Source organism: Taeniopygia guttata, chromosome 5 (genome assembly GCF_048771995.1).
Source record: "Taeniopygia guttata chromosome 5, bTaeGut7.mat, whole genome shotgun sequence".
In the NCBI taxonomy this organism is placed as follows: domain Eukaryota; kingdom Metazoa; phylum Chordata; class Aves; order Passeriformes; family Estrildidae; genus Taeniopygia; species Taeniopygia guttata.
In genome coordinates this window covers 4,975,604-4,998,418 of record NC_133030.1, presented here as the reverse complement: position 1 = coordinate 4,998,418, position 22,815 = coordinate 4,975,604, and the positions used below count along the sequence as shown (strand labels likewise).

Below are 22,815 nucleotides of genomic sequence, written 5' to 3'. Positions count from 1 at the left end.
CTGACTGTGCAGGGCACAGCAACATCAGCCCTGACTGCACAGAGCACAGCAACATCAGCCCTGACTGCACAGCAACATCAGCCCTGACTGTGCAGAGCACAGCAACATCAGCCCTGCCCTACAGAGCACAGCAACATCAGCCCTGACTGCAGAGAGCACAGCAACATCAGCCCTGACTGCACAGCAACATCAGCCCTGACTGCAGAGAGCACAGCAACATCAGCCCTGACTGCACAGCAACATCAGCCCTGACTGCACAGAGCACAGCAACATCAGCCCTGACTGTGCAGGGCACAGCAACATCAGCCCTGACTGCACAGAGCACAGCAACATCAGCCCTGACTGCACAGCAACATCAGCCCTGACTGTGCAGGGCACAGCAACATCAGCCCTGACTGCACAGAGCACAGCAACATCAGCCCTGACTGCACAGCAACATCAGCCCTGACTGTGCAGGGCACAGCAACATCAGCCCTGACTGCACAGAGCACAGCAACATCAGCCCTGACTGTGCAGGGCACAGCAACATCAGCCCTGACTGCACAGAGCACAGCAACATCAGCCCTGACTGCACAGCAACATCAGCCCTGACTGCACAGAGCACAGCAACATCAGCCCTGACTGCACAGCAACATCAGCCCTGACTGCACAGAGCACAGCAACATCAGCCCTGCTGGGACACACAGCACAGCTCCCCCTGGCACTGCCAGTGCAGATGGTTGTGCTGTGGTCGAGTCACCTCTCCCTGTGCCCCAACAATAAAGTCCATTTTACACATTACTGCAGGGCAGCAGCATCACAGTTTGGTGCCACAGCTGTTCCTTGTCAAACCAAGAAATGCCAGCAGAAATAATCTGCTATTAGCCAGCATTACAGGCAGGGCCAGTTCTTGTTTAGCTAGAAGGCTGCCACCTTGTTCAGCTGAAATTAGTTATTTTAGAGCTCACCAGTTAAAAGCATTTGCTTTATCTTGGCAAATTACAAGCGTAACTATGACAACTTGGTGAGTGAATGATAGAAATCCTGCTAATTATAAAGGCTGGATTCTAAAATATCTGGGTCAGCAATCACAAGGAAACTGTAATGCAAAGAAACCCAGTTCTTACATTCACGATAAAAATCAGATTACTCAGTGAGGAATTACAGAGCAGCCTCCTAACTTACATGATGTTTATTTCAGATCAGTATTTGCACTTCACTGGTCCACTGGACAGTTTTGTACTTCCTGAAAGAAAATGCCTGCCTGCCACTTAACATAACATTTTTCATTTTACACCCTGGAGAGGATACCAGCCCAAGAACCCAATATCCAAAGCTATACAAATGCCTTGTTACTTCAAACAAAGCACAGAGAAGATTTTGTGTGGAAACTAAAGGGTACAGGGCATGAGATGCAAGTCATGAAGGCAGGAGAAAGCACCTAAGTTGTCTGCACAGAGCCCAGCAGCCAGACACAGCTTGGACACCAGCCTGGAGCCCATAGTCAGGTTTTCTAGCTGGGTACCATTCCCCCTCTGGCCATCCTGCCACCCAGCCTCAGCAGGAAAGATAACACTGACCCCTTGCTTTTCCACCTACAGAGAAAGCCATGCAGCAGAGAAGTGCAGCAGACCCTGAAGGCCAAAGAGGGAGAGCACAAGCAATGCTTCCCTTACCTTCGATGCCCAGTCGGATCTTCTTGAGCCCCCTTTCCTTCAGAACTGATTTGGCCACGTCTCTATTTTCAATGTATTTGAAGAATCTATACAACTTTGTGCTGTAAATAACTAAAAATACATTTTAATGAGAAAAAAACTCCCTGTATGAAATATTAACCTTCTAGCCTTAATTTATCTTTTCCACTGTTTTGCTTTACTTTTGTATTTTTAATTCAGAAGAGCAAGAGAAACTCAAGAAATCTAGAGAAAAACTGCTGAAGATACTGGGGAATGGGTTGGGTGCACATCTTGCGGGGAAATACAGTCCATTTACAGGTGCTGAAACTCATCATCCACACAACTGTAATATTCCAGAAATAGTAACACTTGTTTTTTTCCTCAAAAAAACCTCTAGTTGTTCTCCCATGGTAAACATGACTCCTACCCATTTCCCTTCTCAAGCTCTTTCTACAGCATTTTCTTCCCCCTCACTGGCTGACCATACCTTAATAATAAAAATTAGCTTCTCGTTTTAATTACATTTGAACATAACAAGCAACATACGCTTCTGTGAAACAAAATATTATTAAGCAGAACTACTCAGACTAAGAGGTTTATTTCTGTGCAACAACTTTAAATCAGCACATTCACTGCTACCTCTACCACGGCTTGGTGGGAACAGTGAGGATAAACTTACTTTGTGAATACTCCTCTCCCATTTGGGGGGGATACTCTTCATCCCAGTCAACAACATCATCATCTGTCAGCACAACAATGTGGCACTCCCTCTCCCCACTTTGGGCACTGGCTACCATCAATGGGAGAATCATTTCTTCCAGGTAAAACTCAAATTGCTTGCGAGCACCATCATTTGACAATTCATGCATGAGAGCACCTAGAAAAAAAATTTAAGCATAGGCACATTTGAGAGCTTGGTAAAGAGATGAAGGCAGCAATAAGAAAGAGTAGATCTGTTTATCTGGTAGTATTACTGCAGACAGGTGTAAAGACACTTAGTCTATGGGCTTATGTAAGTTCAGACCTTGTTTGAGTATTTACCAGCCTGTTCTGCAGGTACTAACTGCAGGATGTTAGGCAGACTTTGAGATCTCCTCCTCCTAAATATTTGGTAACTGTGCAAGGCTGCTCTTGATTTTCCTAAAAGAAACATCATTTGAGCCAGTTGCTGGGAGAGCAGAGCACACAACCCATGTTTCATAAGCAGCAGCTTAAAACCAAAGCTTCTCAGAGCCCTGAGGGCAGGAGCTGCTAAATTCCTGGAAGGACAGAGAGCTGGGGCATGGGGCAGGGGGGGTGGCCCTGCCAGGGAAGGCTCTGGGGTGCTGCACAGCATTCCCAGCAGGAATGCCATGGGCTGGCCCTGCACTGCACACACAGGGAGAGGGCCCAGGCCAAGGCTTGGGCTGTGCTCAGGAGTGAGGGAGCTGCAGAGAACAGCAGTGCTGGGAACCCTGGAGCAGCCCACTCCACCAGCAAAGCTGTGCTACTGCCACCAGGGAGACAGCCCCATTCTCCTAAGCAAGGAGATGAAAAATTATCCTCTCTGTCCTCTGCAAAAAAAGGTACCACTGAATGTAACTGTATCTGTTCTGCAAATGCAACCACAGAGCTAAGTATTCCACAGGGTGACCACAGCACAGAATTAGATGCTGAAATATCAGACATTTTCCAAAGAACATAAATCCATTGGTTTTAGGGCTTTATTACATAAGAGATAAAAAGGGATGGATTTTATTCATGTAGTGCCAGCCATCTTCTTTATCTCAATAAAGGACATGATTTAGAATTAACACACATGCACTTAAGTCAATTTCTATAATTCAAATTATTTTAATAAACTCTGTACTTACTCAGATCTCTGCATTTTATAGTACTATACTCAAAGGAGATACAGAGATAGTCACATGCTTCCCTCAGTTCAGGAATAGATATCCCATCAGGACAGCGTATCACCCCAGTCTTGTAGTAATCCTGCAGGATGCACCAAGAAAAAACACAATGCACAACCTTCACCAACAGGAACATTTCATAATTTCATTCATGATACCTTCTCCACAAAGAAAGCCCGCAAAATGGAAGACAGCAACAAATGTTAAACTTTGTGAATCTTCCTGTCCTCAAATTTATCAGTTTTCAGAGCTGCATTCAGGGCAGTGAGTTCTGGTTAAAATTGTTATTTAAGTAACAACTATTATTACAGATAATTTTGCTGTCTTTTATCTATACTTCACTGAGCTCTTCCCATTCCAAGGCTGCTGACAAAGCAGTCCAGCACCTCTACTTCCTTGTGTGGATATTAAATAAGGAGCCATTTCCATCTCAGACTGAAGTTTGCTTTACTCCTGTTAGCTGTGTGAAGTTCACTTCCAGTATTCTGTTTCACCTAATTTCAGCTCTAGAAGGGCAGAATATACTTGAATTTTGTGAACTAAATGCATAGGAAAAAGTGACCTGATTGCTGGCAGCAGTAATTTTTGGTTTCTTTCATGTGTACTTTCTCTCTCCCTGACTGTCACGTGTTCATGTCTAGGAAAAAGGGGTCTAGGAAAAGCATCTTCTTCCCTCTACTAAACAGTATGAAGAGCAGTATCTGTGCCATCCACAAAATCTAGATATGCAAGATGGATTAAAACAAGAGGTTTTACTTCTTGATAGTGCTTGTCCTAACAGTATTTGCCCCTAAAGACTCACCAGAATAGCACGAAACACAGTGGAACCAATTCCTTCAGCAACTTCATACTCTCCTTTCTCATTGGGCCGTGTAAAGTTGTGTTCTCTGCCTGATCCAAACATCCTGCTCAAGAATGAAAGTAATTTGGGTTAGAATTCCTCACTATGGTTTTCTCGTTTGTAAATAAGAAAAATAAAATTCAATAAATTGTACAGAAACTGCAGGGAAAAGCAGTGCATTCTGTTCAGTTGGGATTATGTTTTTCACTTCATGACCTGACGTGCCTTTTCTGACACTCTACAAGAAATGATATTTAGAAAAACACAGCCTAACAGGATACAGGCTTAAGGCAAATAACACATTCTTATTATAGTTACTTTTACCTCCCAAGCTGTTCCTGCTTACTGACTGTCCTGAGGGCTGACATTGAGGGAAAGTGGATTTATAAATAACCTGCGTGTGAGAGCAGTATTTCCATATCTTTATTAACCTACTTTTCAATTAGCAGAGGATAAAATAAGCTTGTTCCTTGAACCAATCCCAAAGGGAGAATAACTCAGCATCACACATGCACGAGAAATCCAGTGCATTAGGCAGCATCACTTACTCTAAGGCTGGGCATGGAAAAGGAAACCTTCATTGCTTTTTTTCAGCTGATACACGCTTTCAGTCTGTCTGGATATTTACATGTATGCATGTATTGTATAATATGCAAGTGCTTTAAATCAATTATTTAATTCTATTGATTCTTATTTCCACTGATTTCTTTTGACAGTTTAGACAGAGAAGCATTTCTTGCCTTCTCTGTGACTCACCCAGCTTTTCACAAAACAGGGATCCAAGGTACTATTTATCCCACACTGCAGTGATTTAAACAGAGCAGAAATAGTTTAATCACATTTATTACCTGTCCTGCGGCAAAGAGATTTATATACGTGTATTTTAAATATTATTATATCCTTGTGTGCTGAGAAATAGCTGTATTTTAATGAAAAAGCCAAATCCAAAGTGACACAGACAAACCTTTCTTTTCTTTCTTGATGCAAGATTTTAAGTGGTGCCCTCTGCATTTGGAAAAGGCAAAACCAACCAGAATTTGAGCAAGGCAAGTATTGAATCTCTTCCCACCAAGTAAACATGTTAAATATATTGCTCATTATAGGTTTCTACAGAAAACATTACACGCATACTGTGCACTTGCATTCAAGTGTTGATCATTTTGAGCATTCAGCCTCTCTGCTGAGTGGCTCAGGGCTGCTATACTGATTATTTGACATTTCAGAAGATAAAAGGGCTGACCTTGCACATTGTCAGGGTAGGCCCACTAAGCAAAATTAATTCTTTCAAGATTTTCCTCCTTGCTGTTTTGACACAGACTATCTACACTCACTATGCCACTTTGTTTTATGAAGCACCTAGCTTTAAAAATGAGCAAGAGTGAGGCAGACTGAACATAGAAGCAATGCCCAGGAAGACAGAAAGAAATGGGATCATCATGAAATGGTAATTTATTTATCAGCTGTCATATCTAGGTAAGAGACATCTCTTGGCTTCCCTGCAAAACCAGAGAACTTGCATTTGATTTTTAAAGACATTTGTGATTGGTAATATGTAACATTAGCAAGATCAGCTGCAGCAATATGAGACCAACAGGTATTCAAACAGTTTAAATATCCACTAAGGATTATTGGCTCTCTGGAACAGTTGGGGACTAAGGAAAAAAAAAAAAAAAAAAACAAAAAAAGATACAGACCTGCCCAACATTGTGTTAGGTTGTGCAGTGAAGATGGAAGGATCTACAACAAATCTGGTGTTGTCCACGATGAGCGTTACTCGCTCAGAAGTTCTGACATTCCGAGCTCCCTCTTTGCCATTTTCATACACAAACACCATTTCCCCACCAGCCTTGCAGCTGCCATCTGAGCTGGACTGGCTGCTGTTCCTGCTGCTGGTGCCCATGCTGACCACAGAACCATTGGGGGACGTCTTCTGGGGCCGGGGGCTGCTGGGCCGGGATGAACTGTGATCCTTCTCGCGATCTTTGGTGGTGACAAGGTGGAAGGAGAAAAAATAGGAAATGAAATTATTCATTTACAGGAGTCCTACGGAGTTTGTGTCTTTCCAGGCACAAAACACATCCATTTGAGAAATACAAATTATTTTGGTTAAATCTATTCTGGTTGAAAAAAACTTCAAAAGTAACTGCCCATTTATGAGATTCCAAAGTCTGTATCACCTAAACATCAAATTCACCTCACCTTCCCCAAAAATCTTTACAAAGAAAATTTACTACTCTAGTACTGAAAAAAGAACTCAGCACAGGAGCTATTGCATCACAGTTGGTGCTACAGCTCAAAGAAACAAACTATATTTTGTCACTTAAAAAAATCCCCATTTCCTCGATTTCCAAATACCTAGACCCTACTGAGTAAAGGGAATGTATTCAGTCAATTATCTTATAAACATTAGATTGCTCTTGTGATTTGAACTAAATAAGAGCATCATATAGGAATACACACTGTAGACTGGAAAAAAAAGTTGCAGCCTATCAAAGAAGGGTATTCCTAGCCCAGGGCATATGTAAGAAATCTGCATGTTGTGCCATCAACATATAACACTTTTTATTGTATATCCTTTAATATAATAGTACTCAAATTCAGAGAATTTTAATCCTGAAATGGCAGAGATCTGCACACACCAGAATGATACTGTCTTGTTGGTGAAGTGACATTCCTGATGCATGGAGTGAGCTGAGATTCTGCTCTTTCGTGGGATGAGTCACGAGATCTGTCACTGGATCTGCGCCTGTCCCTCGATCTCTCGTGTCCACCACTGGCACCATGGAGGCTCATTTTGGTGTAGTCTATTCCTTTAGCAACACGGGATGAGGTGCTGAAAGCAGAAACAAGTGACATCTTCAGCATTTCAAAGTTTCAGAGACATTACACATCTACATTTTCAAGGCATTCACACTCCCTGGAGAGGTTCCCAAGATTAGGATTATCCAACTCCATTTTCTTTGCTGCACTTATGTTTGTATTTACATTTACTTGGAACATTAAGTAGGCAGCAGGAATTACCTGTTTGCTGCTGTGTGATTTACAGAAACAGCACCTGATCAGCTGAGCCTGCCTGTGAAGATGCATTCATACAAATCTCTTCAGAATGGGTAGGTCAAATACAAACAAGCTTTTTTTTGTTAATTCTTACTGTTAAATTAAATGTTCTCATCAAAGAATGAAATTAGAAGTTAGGGATCTTTTTTTTCCAATGCAACCTAGTTTGGAAAAACCTCCTCAGGCCACAGGCTGACTACACTTTTCCTGCAATTTGCCCTTTGCAAACGTAGTCAGTCTTAAATGAGGGGACACATCAAGACACATCAGCCAAGAGTTTGTTTCTGCACATTTTGTTTTAAATTTTCACTTATTCTTAAAAAGAACAATAAGCCACTACAACCAGACATGGACTATACTATCAAAGCCACGACCTACCAGACTGTCAGTAACAAGTAGGATATTTGTTCCAAACCAGCAAATTTAATATAATAGTTTAAGATGTTTTAGACTGTGATTAAGTTACATTACTGAACTCAAGATATCGATTACATTTTGCAATTATTAAACCAACTAACAAAACTAGTCAGTTTTGAGATCTCACAACACCCTGAAACTATCTAAAAATTGAAAACCAAAGTGGAACAGCTATTGTTGAATTTGCCAAAAATCCTTGTATCTTCTATTTATACTCTTTAAAAGAGACAAATTTATGTCTGGACAGCACAGACATATCTGTGTCCTTGCACCCCACCAGAATTCCTAAAGCAGTTTTTTGCTGTTTACCTTTGAAGTGTGGGCATGAGAACACTCCTTATTTATGGGTTTAACTGAAGAAATTCCCAAAGCCTCAGGTAGGAGATAACCCAGACAGACTCCTGCTACAAGGTCTGCCAGACAAAGCAGAGTCATGATTTCCCAGAGGAACCTCAATGCCCCTCTTGCTTGCAACCTGCAGATCCCATAACTCCCACCAAGAGACCTGAAATAATGACTGCAGGAGTGCTGTAGGAGAACACAGAGAGGTAAGAATGATGGCCTGACTAGGACAAGCACAACAAATAGAAAAGCATTCACTGGACAAGCAGATTGAGTAGTGTCCTCTTTTTAGGTTGTTTAGAAGTAATGATAAAAAAAAAAATCAAGGCTTTCCACTAGCATGAGATGTTGCAATTTCAGGTTTCAGAGATTGATAAGAGGAGCTCAACCGAGAATGAAGAGGCTGTGACAGATGAGTGTTTAGCACAAGGCAAGGAATCAGAAATGTACCTCTCACCACGGCACATGAGCTTCTCCCTGCCCTGCCAGAATGAGGGCAGGATCTCCTGTTGACAAAGCACAAGTTTGGTGCAGAGGGAATCTACTGCAATCCTGTTTCCTGCCAAGCTTAAAATATGCTGCAGTAAGAAATGCATCTTTGGGATGTTGAGTCAGCCAAAGGTCTATTGAATAAGGGAAAAAGAACTGCAAGCCTTGCTTCTGGCTGAAAATGCTCAGATTTACACTCCAAAAATAATGATCGAAGCACTTCCATTATAGGAAATTTCCTGAGGACTTCCAATGCAGTTCTGAAGGTATTAAAATTTATAACATTTCAGCACAGCTAACAAGTCTCCTTACTTGTTTTACCTCTTTAATAGAGAAAGGCAAATTCTTTACTTTGAAAGTGAAATGTGCAAAAGTTTGCAAGAGTGAGATCTGCAAACCTCCAAAAAAGCTGAAAACAATATCAACAATTTAGGAAAACCTTTGCACCTTTCCTTTGAGACAGATATACACATCCCATGTTACATGTTTACATGGTTACACGATGTAACCACTTTAATAGATAAAAAATATAGATAAATTATTAAACACATGGATTACAGTCTCAAATTCAAGACCAAAGTCTAGCCCAAGTTTAAACATGACAATATTCATTACTACTACAACTAAACTTCCAAAAAGGCTATGATTTTTTTTAAATAAGCTCTATATCTCATCTGTGCATTTCTATTTGCATGTTATGGTATAATCAAGAGTGCCACAAAAGGGGGTGTGTATGTGTGGAGTACTCAAACACCTACATAGCAGTCGGGTGACAAAACATCTCTGCAAATCCCAATAAAGCCTCATGTGACCAGGCCTCTGTTGAAGCACAGCTTTGATCCTAGACCTGATAACATTTCCAGCCATGCTGTGAGAAAACAGAGTTTTGCAGGTGTCACATTTTATAGTATCAAAATGCATGACTCACTGTTTCTCAGAAGCTAAAGAGCTCTATTTGCTTTAAATAAGGGAAACACGCTAGAAAATGAAACTGAACCACTGTAATGGGATGCAGGCTTATCACACATTTTGGCAGAGCAAACACGAATTCCTCTTTAACAGAGAAGGCAATTAAAATGTGATTCTTAATCCAGAAAACCATCTAAAAGCCCCATTACCCTCCAAGCAGTGATTCAGAGTTCCCAGTGAAGCAGGGCAAAGCCTGGTTAATAATCTCTTCCAGGAGCTGATAAGAACAGGTGCTACAGGAAGCGACACTGACTCAGCTGGCACCACGCTTCCTCCTGAGCCGTACCCCAAGGAAGGGCCAGGGCAGGCACAGCTGCCCCTCCCTGAATGGCAACTGGGGCACTTCTGCTTTGCTGCCAGCAGCCAGCAAGCCTGGAGGAGAGGGGCAGTGCTCAGCCATTATCCATCCTGCTCCTGCTGCCAGCCACGGCCATCCCTGCCGGGCTGGGGCCATCCATTCAGCTCAGCACACCACACAGGAGAGAGGCAGAGCCTGCCAGCTGGAGGAGGACACGATCCTTGAATAGTAAATCAACTATTTATGAAACAGACAGATTAGCAAATAATTTCAAAGGGCTGTTCAAATTGCAGCTGGCCACAGCACTCATTTGCTTACTCCTATGTTGTACTTTCCTCCTTTAATGTACAGATTGATGGTAACTGTGAGACCAACGCATCATCTATTAGTCACAAGACGTAAGCCAAAATTGCAAGAGTTTTGAGAATTCAAGCAGTATGGCTTGAGAAAGCAACTGGCTGAATCATGAATCTTCATTCATCTTAGTAACAGCCATCTAAAATGTCAGTCTTAAATCTCATCGCTGTTGAGTCACAATTCACAAAAAATAGTTCTTTGATCTGTTGGATGTGTAGCTGACAAACTTGAAGTTCCATGTATTCAACAGTATGAGCACTCAGATCAATGCTACTCCTTAAGTACAACTCTGCTCTACAATGAACAAGAAAACTAACAGGAGCTTAAATCTGAACAAAGAGAAAATACAGAGGTGGAGCTCAGCATGTCAGAAGAGACAGGCATCGGCTTTACCCTTCGACACCCGACTGGGAAAGTTGTGTCCCTCAGCTGCTTTATTGTTACTCTGAAAAAGGAACTCATTTGTGGCCAGTACATATGAAAAAAGACATGTGACTTTTATCTTCTTATAAAAAGGCTTTAGAAGAAGTTGCAAGTGTTCAAAGAAAAAGGAAGACATCAGAGCTACCAAGTAATTTTGATTTATTTGATAGAAAGACTTGGTCACCTCCTCTTCTCCCCTGGTAACATAAAGCCAGAGAGGCCAGGTGGTTGTTTCTGCAGGGAGCACACAAAGCCTTCACGGCTCACCAGCAATGTGAGGGACAAAGCACAAACCTGGCCCCAGTTACGAAGGCAAGACAAACTGGCATTCACTGGGAGTCCCACAGCCGTGCTGCTGCAGCTTCCTACCAATCTACACCAGTGGACATGGGACTGACCAAAGCAGAGCTGCCCCATTTGAAGAACAGGCAAACAGGAATTCCTGTGGTCCACAAAGCACCAAGCAGACCAGATACACCACCAAGATTCCTCCAGCAGCAGTGGAACGCTTCAAGTTCCAAGTGCCAGGAAGCCATGGCTGCCATGCTGTATTCACTGAAATCTCAGCCACAGCACCCAGTGGAGCCTCCACAGAGCCTTACTTCAAGCCTCCAAGAAAGAGATCTGAAGCTACAAGGACCATCTCACCCTGAAAAGAAGTGTTTGCAAAGTCAGCTTTCAATGGATTCCTCAGCTGATGACCACCAGCTGCATTCTGAGCTGTGGAAGCCAAAAGGCACATCACCAACCCATAAGCAGAATTTTCTCCTGTGTGCTGAAGGACACATTGCATTTAATTTAAAAGTGTAAGAGAGGAAAAAGAACAAAGAAAACACCATTTAAATCCTTGTCTCTTCATTCACTAAAGCTGGAAAACGCCCCATATATGCAGGGACACCTAGTACCCAAAGTTTATGAAAGGGAAGAACATCTTGCTTTATCAATTACTTTCCTACCGGGAAAAAAAGAAACATCTTCCTGTCCCCGTCCCCGCCCCCCCCCCCCCAATAAACCCAAACCAAAACAATCAAACAAGTATGAATATTCATGTATTTTGGCAATATTCACAAATTCAATACTCATTTTCCCTGGTTTCAAAGGAGCACTGGAGCATGTGCACTACACCCATTCAAGAACTTTAAGTCAGTCATAGAAATTATCTTCCCCCTCAGACAGGGATCAAGGAAGAGATTTGTAAGAGAATGAGGCATTTTCTTTAAAAGCAGTTGCCTCATAAAGAAAACCAAATAGGCTCAAGGTTTTATTTAAGCAAATCTATTTAATATGATGTGAATAAGGGAAAAAAGTACCATCAAAATGGCAACTTGTCATACTGGTAATGCTTCCAAGAGCTGTTTTTAAAAAATGTAAATGCTCTTCAATTTAATGATGCTTTGGAGTCATCTGTGGAAGGAGAGCTTCAGTTTGTCTTTATACATAACAACAGATTGCTTTGAATATATTACTAATTATTAGAAGAAGTCATTAGACTGAATTAATCCTACTGCCAAAACAATTAGCATGTATTCCAACATAAAAATTCCATGGGCATCCTACCGAATACTGCCAATAAATATACTTGTTTTATACAACCAGCTCATGTCTACACAGAATTATGGTGCTTAACCAATATACTTATTGCTCCCAAACCCACCCTGAAACATTAAATAAATGAAAAGAACACAGCAGTGGAAATTAACCAAGACTTTTACCCTTCTTCCCCCCCACCCCCCATCTATCTTCTAAAACTTCTATTAACTGGCCTTAAAATATAAACTTAGATCCACCCTTTGCTATGGTGCTTCCCATCATCAACACTTGTAGAATCAAGCTATAGAGCTTTATCTATGCACTAAGTTACAGCTGCCACGCTCCGAGGCTTTAGAAGAAATCCCTTCTGCTCATCCTGCCAGGACTTACACAACGACAGCGCTTATGTCCCTCTTCCTCCCCCTCAAGCCTGTTCTTTGTCAGCAGCAGACATTTCAATTGACCTGTGCACACAAAGGACAGGTCTTCGCCTTTTCCTCATTCTTCTCCTGAATAATGCCCACACGTTATTCCCGTTAACAAATACGCACCTTCCTCTCGTGTCTATCAGCGAGGAAACACAGAAGCACGGGAACAATTTCGGAATCAGAGCACAAAGGAATTCCGTTCCTTCCAAACAGGCAGCTTTGAAAGCCAGATCAGCATCCTTGGGCATTACTTGTGAAGTTCAGCATATTTGATATTTCCATCGTTTCTTCAGTAGTTCACGGCACCGTCAGCGAGCTTTACTTTTCCCTCCATCATCCTCCCCCTCCAAGATACGCGCCCGCGGCTCTGCAGTGCGCGGAGCGCGGCTGGCAGCGAGGCGGCTCCTGGCGGAGCCTGACTCAGCCGAGCGCTCTGCGCGGCTGCCGTGCGGTGTGACCCCGCGGCTCCCGCGGGCCGCCGCCATTGGCCCCGCCCGGCTCGGGCACCGCCGGGACAAGGCTGCCGCCACTGCCCGGGCTCCGGCACCGCCGGGACAGGGTTACCGTCACTGCCCGGGCACCGGCACCGCCGGGACAAGGTTACCGCCACTGCCCGGGCACCGCCGGGACAGGGTTACCGCCACTGCCCGGGCACCGCCGGGACAGGGTTACCGCCACTGCCCGGGCACGGCCGGGACAAAGCTACCGCCACTGCCCGGGCACGGCCGGGACAAGGTTACCGTCACTGCCCGGGCTCGGGCACCGCCGGGACAAGGCTACCGCCAGTGCCCGGGCACGGCCGGGACAAGGCTGCCGCCAGTGCCCGGGCTCCGGCACCGCCGGGACAAGGCTACCGCCACTGCCCGGGCTCCGGCACCGCCGGGACAAGGTTACCGCCACTGCCCGGGCACGGCCGGGACAAGGCTGCCGCCAGTGCCCGGGCACCGCCGGGACAAGGCTACCGCCACTGCCCGGGCTCCGGCACCGCCGCACCGCCGGGACAAGGCTACCGTCACTGCCCGGGCTCCGGCACCGCCGCACCGCCGGGACAAGGTTACCGCCACTGCCCTCGCTGTCTCGCAATCAGCCCCGACAGCAAAGCCACGCGAGTTTCAGATTGTGAAAAATGCGTATTTTGTGATTGGCTTTTCGCAAATGTTACAATGAATATTATATGTGTAATGTTAGAAAGTTATGTGTATTAAATTCTCTTAAGTAGAGTGTTAAATGCAGTTTTAGGTCACAACGTAATGTTGAAATAGAAACTCTGCAATGTAGATTTTTTTTTTACTCGCTCAAGCAAGAGATGAGATGATCAAGAAACTCTTCACACAGAGATGACAGTGACTTGGGGCCCATAAAGAGCTACTGCCTCATCAGAAAAGACAAACATTCTTCCACCTTCTCTGTCTTTACGGAACTACCAGGATTAAGGGGAAGAAGTTGACAAAAACCAGAAAAGTTCTTAATTTGCAAGGAATTTATGCATCACATATGAGATATATGAATATGCAACAGCCTATTGCTTTTAAGGTTATTCCTTTGTTCACAAGGGATGCTTTTTGTGACCTAGTGTCAGAGAGCACCCGGACATCCGTAATTCTTTGCTTTTTATTGTCTTGTAATTGTCCTAACTCTAAATTATATTACTCTAATTGTATTACTATTTTTATAACCATTTTATTATTATTAAACTTTTAAAATTTTAAAAACCAAGTGATTGGCATTTTTCACAAGGGCATGTACCGACTTGCTCCCATGATGTCTGCCTGGATTAATTTAAAATGAATGCACCTAACACTGAGCTCATAAGCAGGTACAGCAAGAGCTTTTTGAAAACAAGACAGCAAAACCTCTATTTTTTAACTACAAGCACCCCTTTTCCATCAAGTTTAAGCTAGGGAAAAATTACTCTTCTTTGTAATGACTTAAACATGGTTAGTTTATAATTACATTAATCAGTGCATTTTCACATCAATAGATCATCAAGGCAGGCCCACCAAACACTAAAAGCAACAAAGCAAATTAACACACGACTCAGTAAAACTTTCTAAAGGTTTTTGGCGGGAGGATAACTAGGCACTCTGAGACAGCTTTCTTAAAATGATTCTTTTTAGAATGTCTGCAGGCTGTTTTAAGGAGTCACAATACACTGGAGGAATAGCTTAAAAGTCCTACAATAAATAACAATCAAGATGTTGCAGGGTGGAAATTAAAACATGATGCAAGCTGAAGAAATGAGGAGGACTGTTCAGCAAATGACTGCTCTAATAAAGAGGCAAGTCAGTAGGAAAAACAAGAGACTTGTGATCAGAAAGGCAGGAGAACATCGGCACTCCAGGCTGAAGAGTGAGCTCTTTACACAGGGAAGGAAAATTTCTGCTCGTACAATTTCAATTACCCAAACCAGTGAATTTTCTCCTGGTTTTAGGATCTTTTGATGGTTCACACAAGCACCCTCCCCATGCTGCAGGGGAAGAATAACCATCAACCTTGTAAGCCCTTTCTTCCATACAATATAAGCCAAAGAAGACATAGCTATAATAAGCTGCATGAAAAGCATGCTGGAAAAACCTCTCTCAGGCAGCTTTTGCCTCTAATAGAACAGTCCCTCAGCAGCAAGAGAAAGTACCCTGGTTCCCTAAATGGAGTCTCTTCTCCAAAGCAGAATTAGGATGTGTTTTCTTCTTTACTCCTACATCAGGTAGAAAAAACATGCCATGCATGGATTGGATCCCAAATCCCAGAAAACCATCTCTCAGGACAGGACACACACCCATGAAAATCTTACAGAGACAAAATCCAGAAGCCATCCTTGACTTGGGGCTCCATGTGAGGAAGCCCTCAGAAAGAATTCTCATGGTTTAATTTGGGGGCTGCCACAGGATCTTCCTTCAGCTCAAAGCAGAAACTCTGTCAACACTTTCCACCCTCAAAAATTCTTTAATATTCACATAATTCTGGTCTTCAGTGGGTTCTCTCAGCCGTGAGTAATGTACTTCTTAGTAATGCAGTTCCATTTCAGGAAAGGATCTCATGAGTAGAGTGTTCAGTTGCCAAAGGGATTTCTTAAAGCAGCAAGGACTTAACCTTTAGGAGGGAACACATTCACACCTTATGACTTCTACCAAGCTCCCAAACACAAGACTTTCATAAAAGAACGTTGGTTGCCTTTATTTATATACCAATTTCTGCTGCATTTTCAACATGGATATTGAATAAAAATCAAACTAAAACCCAGAGTAATATTATCCTCCTTAGAATTGGAAAGGGTCTCCATTTATTAAAAAATAGTTTTAGAAGTTCAAATTCAAAAGAACTAGGACCAAACACAAACTATGTAGCCATTTCAGTTTCCATTCTCAGAGGTACAAACAATGAAGATTTGTCCATAAAAATTCTAGTTCTGAGTATACTCACTTCTACAGTGCTTTGTGTTCCAATTAAATGTGCTAAAGTCCACCACAAATACTATCCAGTAACATTTGGGAAAGGCAATTTGGGTGCTGAAGAGCTATTCAGGAGGATTTAGAGTGTGCTTTTGCCCTGGAAGTTGCTACGTTTCCCTTCTCAGCAGTGTCAATAAGCTGTCACTGTAGACATGAAGGATGTCAAAAAGGAAATCAAAACCTCAGTCCTCACAACTCTAAGATCACTCACTATACACCGGGTACCTTGCAAAAGATTAACAGACTGGTGTTTTTGGAAGGTGTCACTGAGTGCAACCCATTTTTCTGAATTCCAACACCAGTTCTTCCTCAGTTTCTCCTGAGGGCTTTCCATCCTGGTGCCTACAAAGCCTAGATGAGGAGATTTTGATCTGGCAGTGCCAGGCTGCAATTAGGCATGTTTGCAGTGACTGAAAGCAGGGGATACACAGTATGACCTGAGACCCTGGTAAATCAGGGGCTCATTATTTTCATGCCATGCCTTGTGCAGGCCTGCCCCATGCTGCAAAATGTTCAACTGCAGAAATCACAAGAAGAGAAATAAAACCTGCCCCACAGTGGAAAAGAGATTATACATTCTTATATCCTTCCACAGATGAGAAAGGAACTCTTGTGTTCATGTATGTTTCATGTATTTACAAAATGCTGAGACGTGTGGTCCTTCCATTCACAACCCATGAATGCATTCTCCCAGCAGGCAAAAACAATATTGGGGGAAAAAAATCCCAGCATTTAGCATCTGCACAACAACTCTTCATCTCTGGACGAGATTTAAAAAGCAACTGAAGATTTTCAAAGATCCAAGAGTCATGGCAACAGAATCAAAGCAGAGTCACATTTTGTTCATAAATGCAGTAGTGCAGGCAAGACTTTGGATCTAATAATATCTAAACAGAATGAACAAATAAGAAACTGTCAAAAGGGACTTAAACAGAAGCGGACTTAGAAAAATCCAGGACAAATCTTCAAGAGGCAAATTTAAGCCAAAGGTTTTTCACCACAACTCTAGAAAAAGCACTCAGTGCAAGACAATTAAAGTTTTCCAACAACAACCAAAACTCCAACACTATAGAGAAATTATATGTAATTTAAAACTAATAACTAATGAAACTAGTTTAAAAAACTAATAACTGATGAAAAATTGAATAAAAAGTACAGAACAGCAACACCTAATAATGAAAATATGAATTCAGAAACCATTTATTAAAACCTTCACCCCTGTTAACTCAACATATGGTTCCTGAACATTTTCTTCCTCTTATTCAGGTACTTAAATAAAAAGCATCTGCAAGAATTTTCTGTAATAGCTTAGACTAACAAGAGTGTTTGTATGATTATTTAGTCATCTTTAACACCATATAAATTAATCCTGACAGGCTCTGCAGATTTATACCAGGGGTCATATGCATTATATTTTTAGTCCTTACTTTCCACATCTCTCCCTTCTGAGTTTTCCCTTCCATTGCCCATCTCAGAACAAGTAAGAAACAGGAGAAGAGAAAACAGTACAACTTGGCAGGTTTATAAAACTGGACACTCACTAAACCAAAAAGAACAGGATATAATGCTGATGTGTACAAGGATTCAATCTAGTCCCTTCTGGCCAGTTCTGCCCCATGTCCTCAGCCCCAAACAGACCCATAGCTTTCCTTGCTGCCATACAAGCCCTACACACAGGGCTGCTCACAGCCCTAGATTATGTTTTCTATGAGTCAAGAAAATTATCTAAGCTATTTTAAGAATGTTAAGGCCAGAGGATTAAATACTCCAAAGTACCAAGAAGTGACAAGCTAAGAATCTATCTCCTGTATTACTCCTTTGTTGAGATTATTTATTACAAAGCTCTTATTTCACCATTATGCTTTCCAAACCAGAAATATTCTCTTTCTCAATCATAACAAGGTGTACTTTGAGTAAGACAAGACTGGAGTACTCAAACCTTTTAACATAACAGTTCTAGTTATATTATTACAACTTATGCTTCTAAATGCATTTTTCCCCTCATACTGTATTTTTCACATAGACTTTCATTTGTCTGGAGGAAAAAGTGTCAAGTTAGGAGCAATAGTAATATGTCCATATTCAGCCACACAAAACCCAATTATTTTGTTCAGGCTTTTGAATAAAGTACCCCATTTTTCAGTAATTAGATTCTCTGAAGTAATCCAGTATCTCAAAGGAATAAAGTAACAAAATATTTATCCTTATTTATCCCTTATTCTATTACAACAGCAAACTATTATTTAGATTCTCATTCTCAAAAATATCCAAATACACTTTATTTGGGGGAAAAAAATTTAAATGATCAGATGTTAACTTGAGTACTATATCCCTAGCATACAGTTTCCATAAAAATGCTGTTCAGCATCGGAAACAAATTGTGTTTTGCCAGAAATATGTCCAATAGCTGCAATTATCTTTGAGGCATAGATTTCTTACCTTTTTATGTGTGACCCTTGAATTCAGATTGCATGAAATGATCAACAGCAGCTTTTCTGAAAAGCACAGGCCATGGATGTCCTTGAGCTAAATCCTCCCTGCATCAAATAATCTTTGCAGAAAGCTGCACAGCTTTTTATTGAAACATTTCTCCAGCACAGATAATCCACCCCAGACAACACACAGTCAGACATGTGTCCTGTTCCTCTGGGTTGGACTTACCCAGATGCAGCTTCCAGCTCACATACTTTATTTCAAACTTGCCTGCTGACTACAGCTCATCACCATAATTTCTGTGACTAATCCAGAAGTCATTCTTCAACCTCTGGGTTCTCCCTGTCTCAGGAGATACTCGGTAAGCTTCTGGACCTTCAGGGCAGATGTTGATTAGAGGCAATTCTGCACTGCTGACACCAGACTTGCAGTAACTCCACTGCCCACCCAAGAGCCCTCCCGACTACATGATGTTGCTGGAGACTTGTGCTCTTCACTCTCCCTGCGGTGGCAGTGCCATGTCCTTGACAGGTGACAAACACGGCTTTGTCCTTGGCAGGAGACAAGCCAGGCCCGTGTCCTTGGCTCCCTGCTGAATTCGGGTGTTTGCAGGTGTCAGATCCCCTCAGACCACAGCTGCTAATGAGCCCTTTTCAGTTCCTAACAGCCCCATCACCCGAAACAGTTTTAGGTGCTATTCCAGACCCCTGGTCATGGGAGGCTCAGAGCTGAACCACCTGGACTGGGCTCAGCAGGAACTGCCCAGCCCTCACTCCCACACAAAGCCCTGTCCTACCCATTGTGCCACACTGGAATCCTAAAAACAGAGCAGCATCAGCTGCCCCCCAGACACCAGCACCTGAATAAAAACATCAGCTGCATAAAGCTACACCCCCAAACCAACCTTGAACAGAAACATCAGCTGCATAAAGCTACACTCCAAACCTACCCTGAATAAAAACATCAGCTGCATAAAGCTACACCCCCAAACCTACCTTGAACAGAAACATCAGCTGCATAAAGCTACACTCCAAACCTACCCTGAATAAAAACATCAGCTGCATAAAGCTACACCCCCAAACCTACCTTGAACAGAAACATCAGCTGCATAAAGCTACACTCCAAACCTACCCTGAATAACAACATCAGCTGTATAAAGCTATACCCCCAAACCTACCCTGAATAAAAACATCAGCTGCATAAAGCTACACCCCCAAACCTACCTTGAACAGAAATATCAGCTGCATAAAGCTACACTCCAAACCTACCCTGAATAACAACATCAGCTGCATAAAGCTACACTCCAAACCTACCTTGAACAGAAATATCAGCTGCACAAAGTTACACCCCCAAACCTACCCTGAATAAAAACATCAGCTGCATAAAGCTACACCCCCAAACCTACCTTGAACAGAAATATCAGCTGCATAAAGCTACACCCCCAAACCTACCCTGAATAAAAACATCAACTGCATAAAGCTACAACCCCAAACCTACCTTGAATAGAAACATCAGCTGCATAAAGCTACACCCCACAAAACCTACCCTGACTTGCAGCACCAGCCACCCTCCTCGGGTCTGCCTTAACCACTCCATTATTTACATCACAGGCCTCTAATTACATGGGTCTCCCCATGAGCCTTTTAATTACTGCTGCATTCTTTTGTCCTGCCCTCTTGAATTTCTCACAATCATTCAAGAATTCATGGCAGGAAAATAACCCACAGTATTAATTGCCTAGAGAACACTCTGGACAACACTTGAGTCCAGTTCTGCACCTATATAAGTAAAATGTGAAGTGAGTTGCTGGTATTGAATATGCTCCTTAGCGCTTTCCCTATCATCTTGCCAGTAGGAAAGCTTGAATAACTAACAATTTTAGTTCATTTACAGAGACGTTTCAGTTATATTTAGCACTTCTAAAAGGGCAAAGTACTTGAAAGATACACACTTATTTGGATGCTTAAATATCTTTCCAGCAATATGTTTCTTCTCATACATTTGCAAGGTGACTAACTGCTTTGCTTAGTTCATTTTTGAACACTGTACACTGGAAAAACACTAATTAATTTCATCATTTTGTCAAATCAAGAACCATTTAAAAAAAAACATTCTTACTGTGAGGGACGCAGGCAAAAGCAAGATATGACACACAGCTTAACAAAGAAAGTGCGACAGAGAGTGATATTGGCATGCAAGCAACTATTAGTTCTCACCATGGACTAGCTGCACATATCTTAGAGATGTAACTCCTAGCAAGCATCCCCAAAAAAATCATATATTTAATCACTAAACCGGTGTTTAGATATGCACACAAGAAATTTAGATTTGGGTTTTTTGGTTGGCTTTTTTTTTTCCTTTTTAAAAAAAAAGGACTAAAATTCAACCCATGGCAAAACAAATCTAAGCACAGATTGGGGAAGCTGACAAATCAGGTCAGAAAACATATTTTAAAATAATTAAGAAGCATTCCTTTGAAGAAGAATTACAACGTTTATGACAGGACTTGCCACAACCAGATACAGTAGCCTTTAGGATGGACTTTGAGTGTAGTTTTTGAGATGCAATAGATGGGACACAGCACCTACCTTGAATGTTTACAAAGTTTACGAGGTCTATTATGCAATTTCCGATCCCAATTCTCTGGATCACTGGAGTTACTGTCATAAGGATGAGGCCGTCCTGCCATTCCACTGCCAGCTTCCTCACACTACTGCTCTGAAAAGCACACATGCAGCACTCACAACCTACATTAAGAGAGCAGTGTTTACCTTTAAGTAATGCCACACAGGAAAAAAAAGTCAGACATGCAGAATTTAGTGTTGTTAGGTTTTGATTTTTTTAAATGCAGATTACAGAAAAACAGGATACGCTGAAGCAGAAATTGCATGACAATAGTATTTTACACATTTTCCTGATACCTGCACTAAAAAGAGTATTTTGTTATAAAAAATATAGTTCTATAAACGCTGGCAGGCAAATTAAATTTTGCAACAGTTAAATTCACTGTGTCCAAACAGAAAAGTCACTGGTTATAAAACACAAGACAAACATACATGATTTTCTTTCAAATGTATAAAGTTAATTCAAAGGAGTATCCCAAGTGAAGAACAGAGACCAACAGTTTTACAATTTGATTGGCTGACCAAGAGGAAAACAGAATTAACATTTATATGCAAGTCCTCACTACAACATGGAATCAACAGCAATCCTTAGAAACACTCGATGTGGTCCAGTTTCACTGACTTTTGCAGAGAAGTCACAAAACCATAATAAAAATAGATACAATAACTACCCTTCCTTAAGTAGGGTCTGATGCCATGTTGAACTCCCTTTAGAATTCTCTCACAGCTCAAACCCCTCTGGGACTGTCAGCAGACAGCCAATCTCCAAAGACTGGTGTTCAATCATACCTCTAAGTGACACTTGTAGCAACAGAGTTGGAAAATTCAGCATGATCTGGTTACAAAAACGATAAAGCAGCCACAAGTGAGCAGCTGATGACTGCACAACATCTGGAAAAAAATTGAATTACAGATAGATAAACCTTCCAAGCAATGGGAAGTCTATTATGCATCTTTACAATTTTAAGCTACATATTGTAGAAACATTGTCTCTCTACCTCACACCGCCCTTAATAGACTTGTATTACATTCAGCGAAACTTACCCTATGTGGAAGTGAGTCCCAAAGCAACTGAGACCTCTTTAAAACATAGTTACTTCTCAAATAAACTGTGCTTTAAGTCATGGAAAATGGAATAGCTCTCCTGGCAAATTTAGATTCTCCTAGCTAAATTTAGACCCAAAAGTTTTTATTACAGGGGAAGAAGAGAACAAGCTTCTTAAAAATGTTGGTTGCATCCAAGTTTTGCTTTCATGTTCAGTTTTACCCAAGCAAACAGGTTTAATACAAGTATACAGTCTCCACCACAGGGCTGGGTCTTTTTCCTGTTATAGTTTCTATAATGAAATGCACTTTGATTGGAAGACTCTTATGGTCAGGTGTCCACATAGAGTCAGGAAAAGGAAAAAACATTTTATTTAAAATTACAGGAAATACTCGGGTTTCTCATTAAAAAAAAAAAAAGGTCCTGATAAGCATTTCATTGTGTATTACCTGGAAAGTCAGGTTGGCAAACCACAGGCAATGTGTGAGGACATCACACAGAGAAGGCTGTAGGATCTTATACACATTTATCAGGAGAAACAAGAAGAACCCTACAACCTGTTGTGC

General features: G+C 41.9%; 1 protein-coding gene across 10 annotated transcripts in view; it reads right to left on the bottom strand.

Moving 5' to 3' along the window:
• The window catches only part of BTBD10 (BTB domain containing 10), a 29,830-nt gene that overhangs the window by 1,345 nt on the left and 5,670 nt on the right, over window positions 1-22,815 (bottom strand). For 2 of the 10 annotated variants that reach the window (XM_030273093.4, XM_030273091.4), the window contains 7 exons: window positions 21,169-21,327; window positions 7,028-7,221; window positions 6,083-6,368; window positions 4,350-4,452; window positions 3,509-3,629; window positions 2,335-2,532; window positions 1,656-1,766 (listed from right to left, as the gene is read on the bottom strand). In XM_030273093.4, the coding sequence (XP_030128953.1) occupies window positions 1,656-1,766; window positions 2,335-2,532; window positions 3,509-3,629; window positions 4,350-4,452; window positions 6,083-6,368; window positions 7,028-7,221; window positions 21,169-21,269 (1,114 nt within the window). In that variant the 5' untranslated portion in view covers window positions 21,270-21,327. 10 annotated transcript variants of the gene reach the window in all.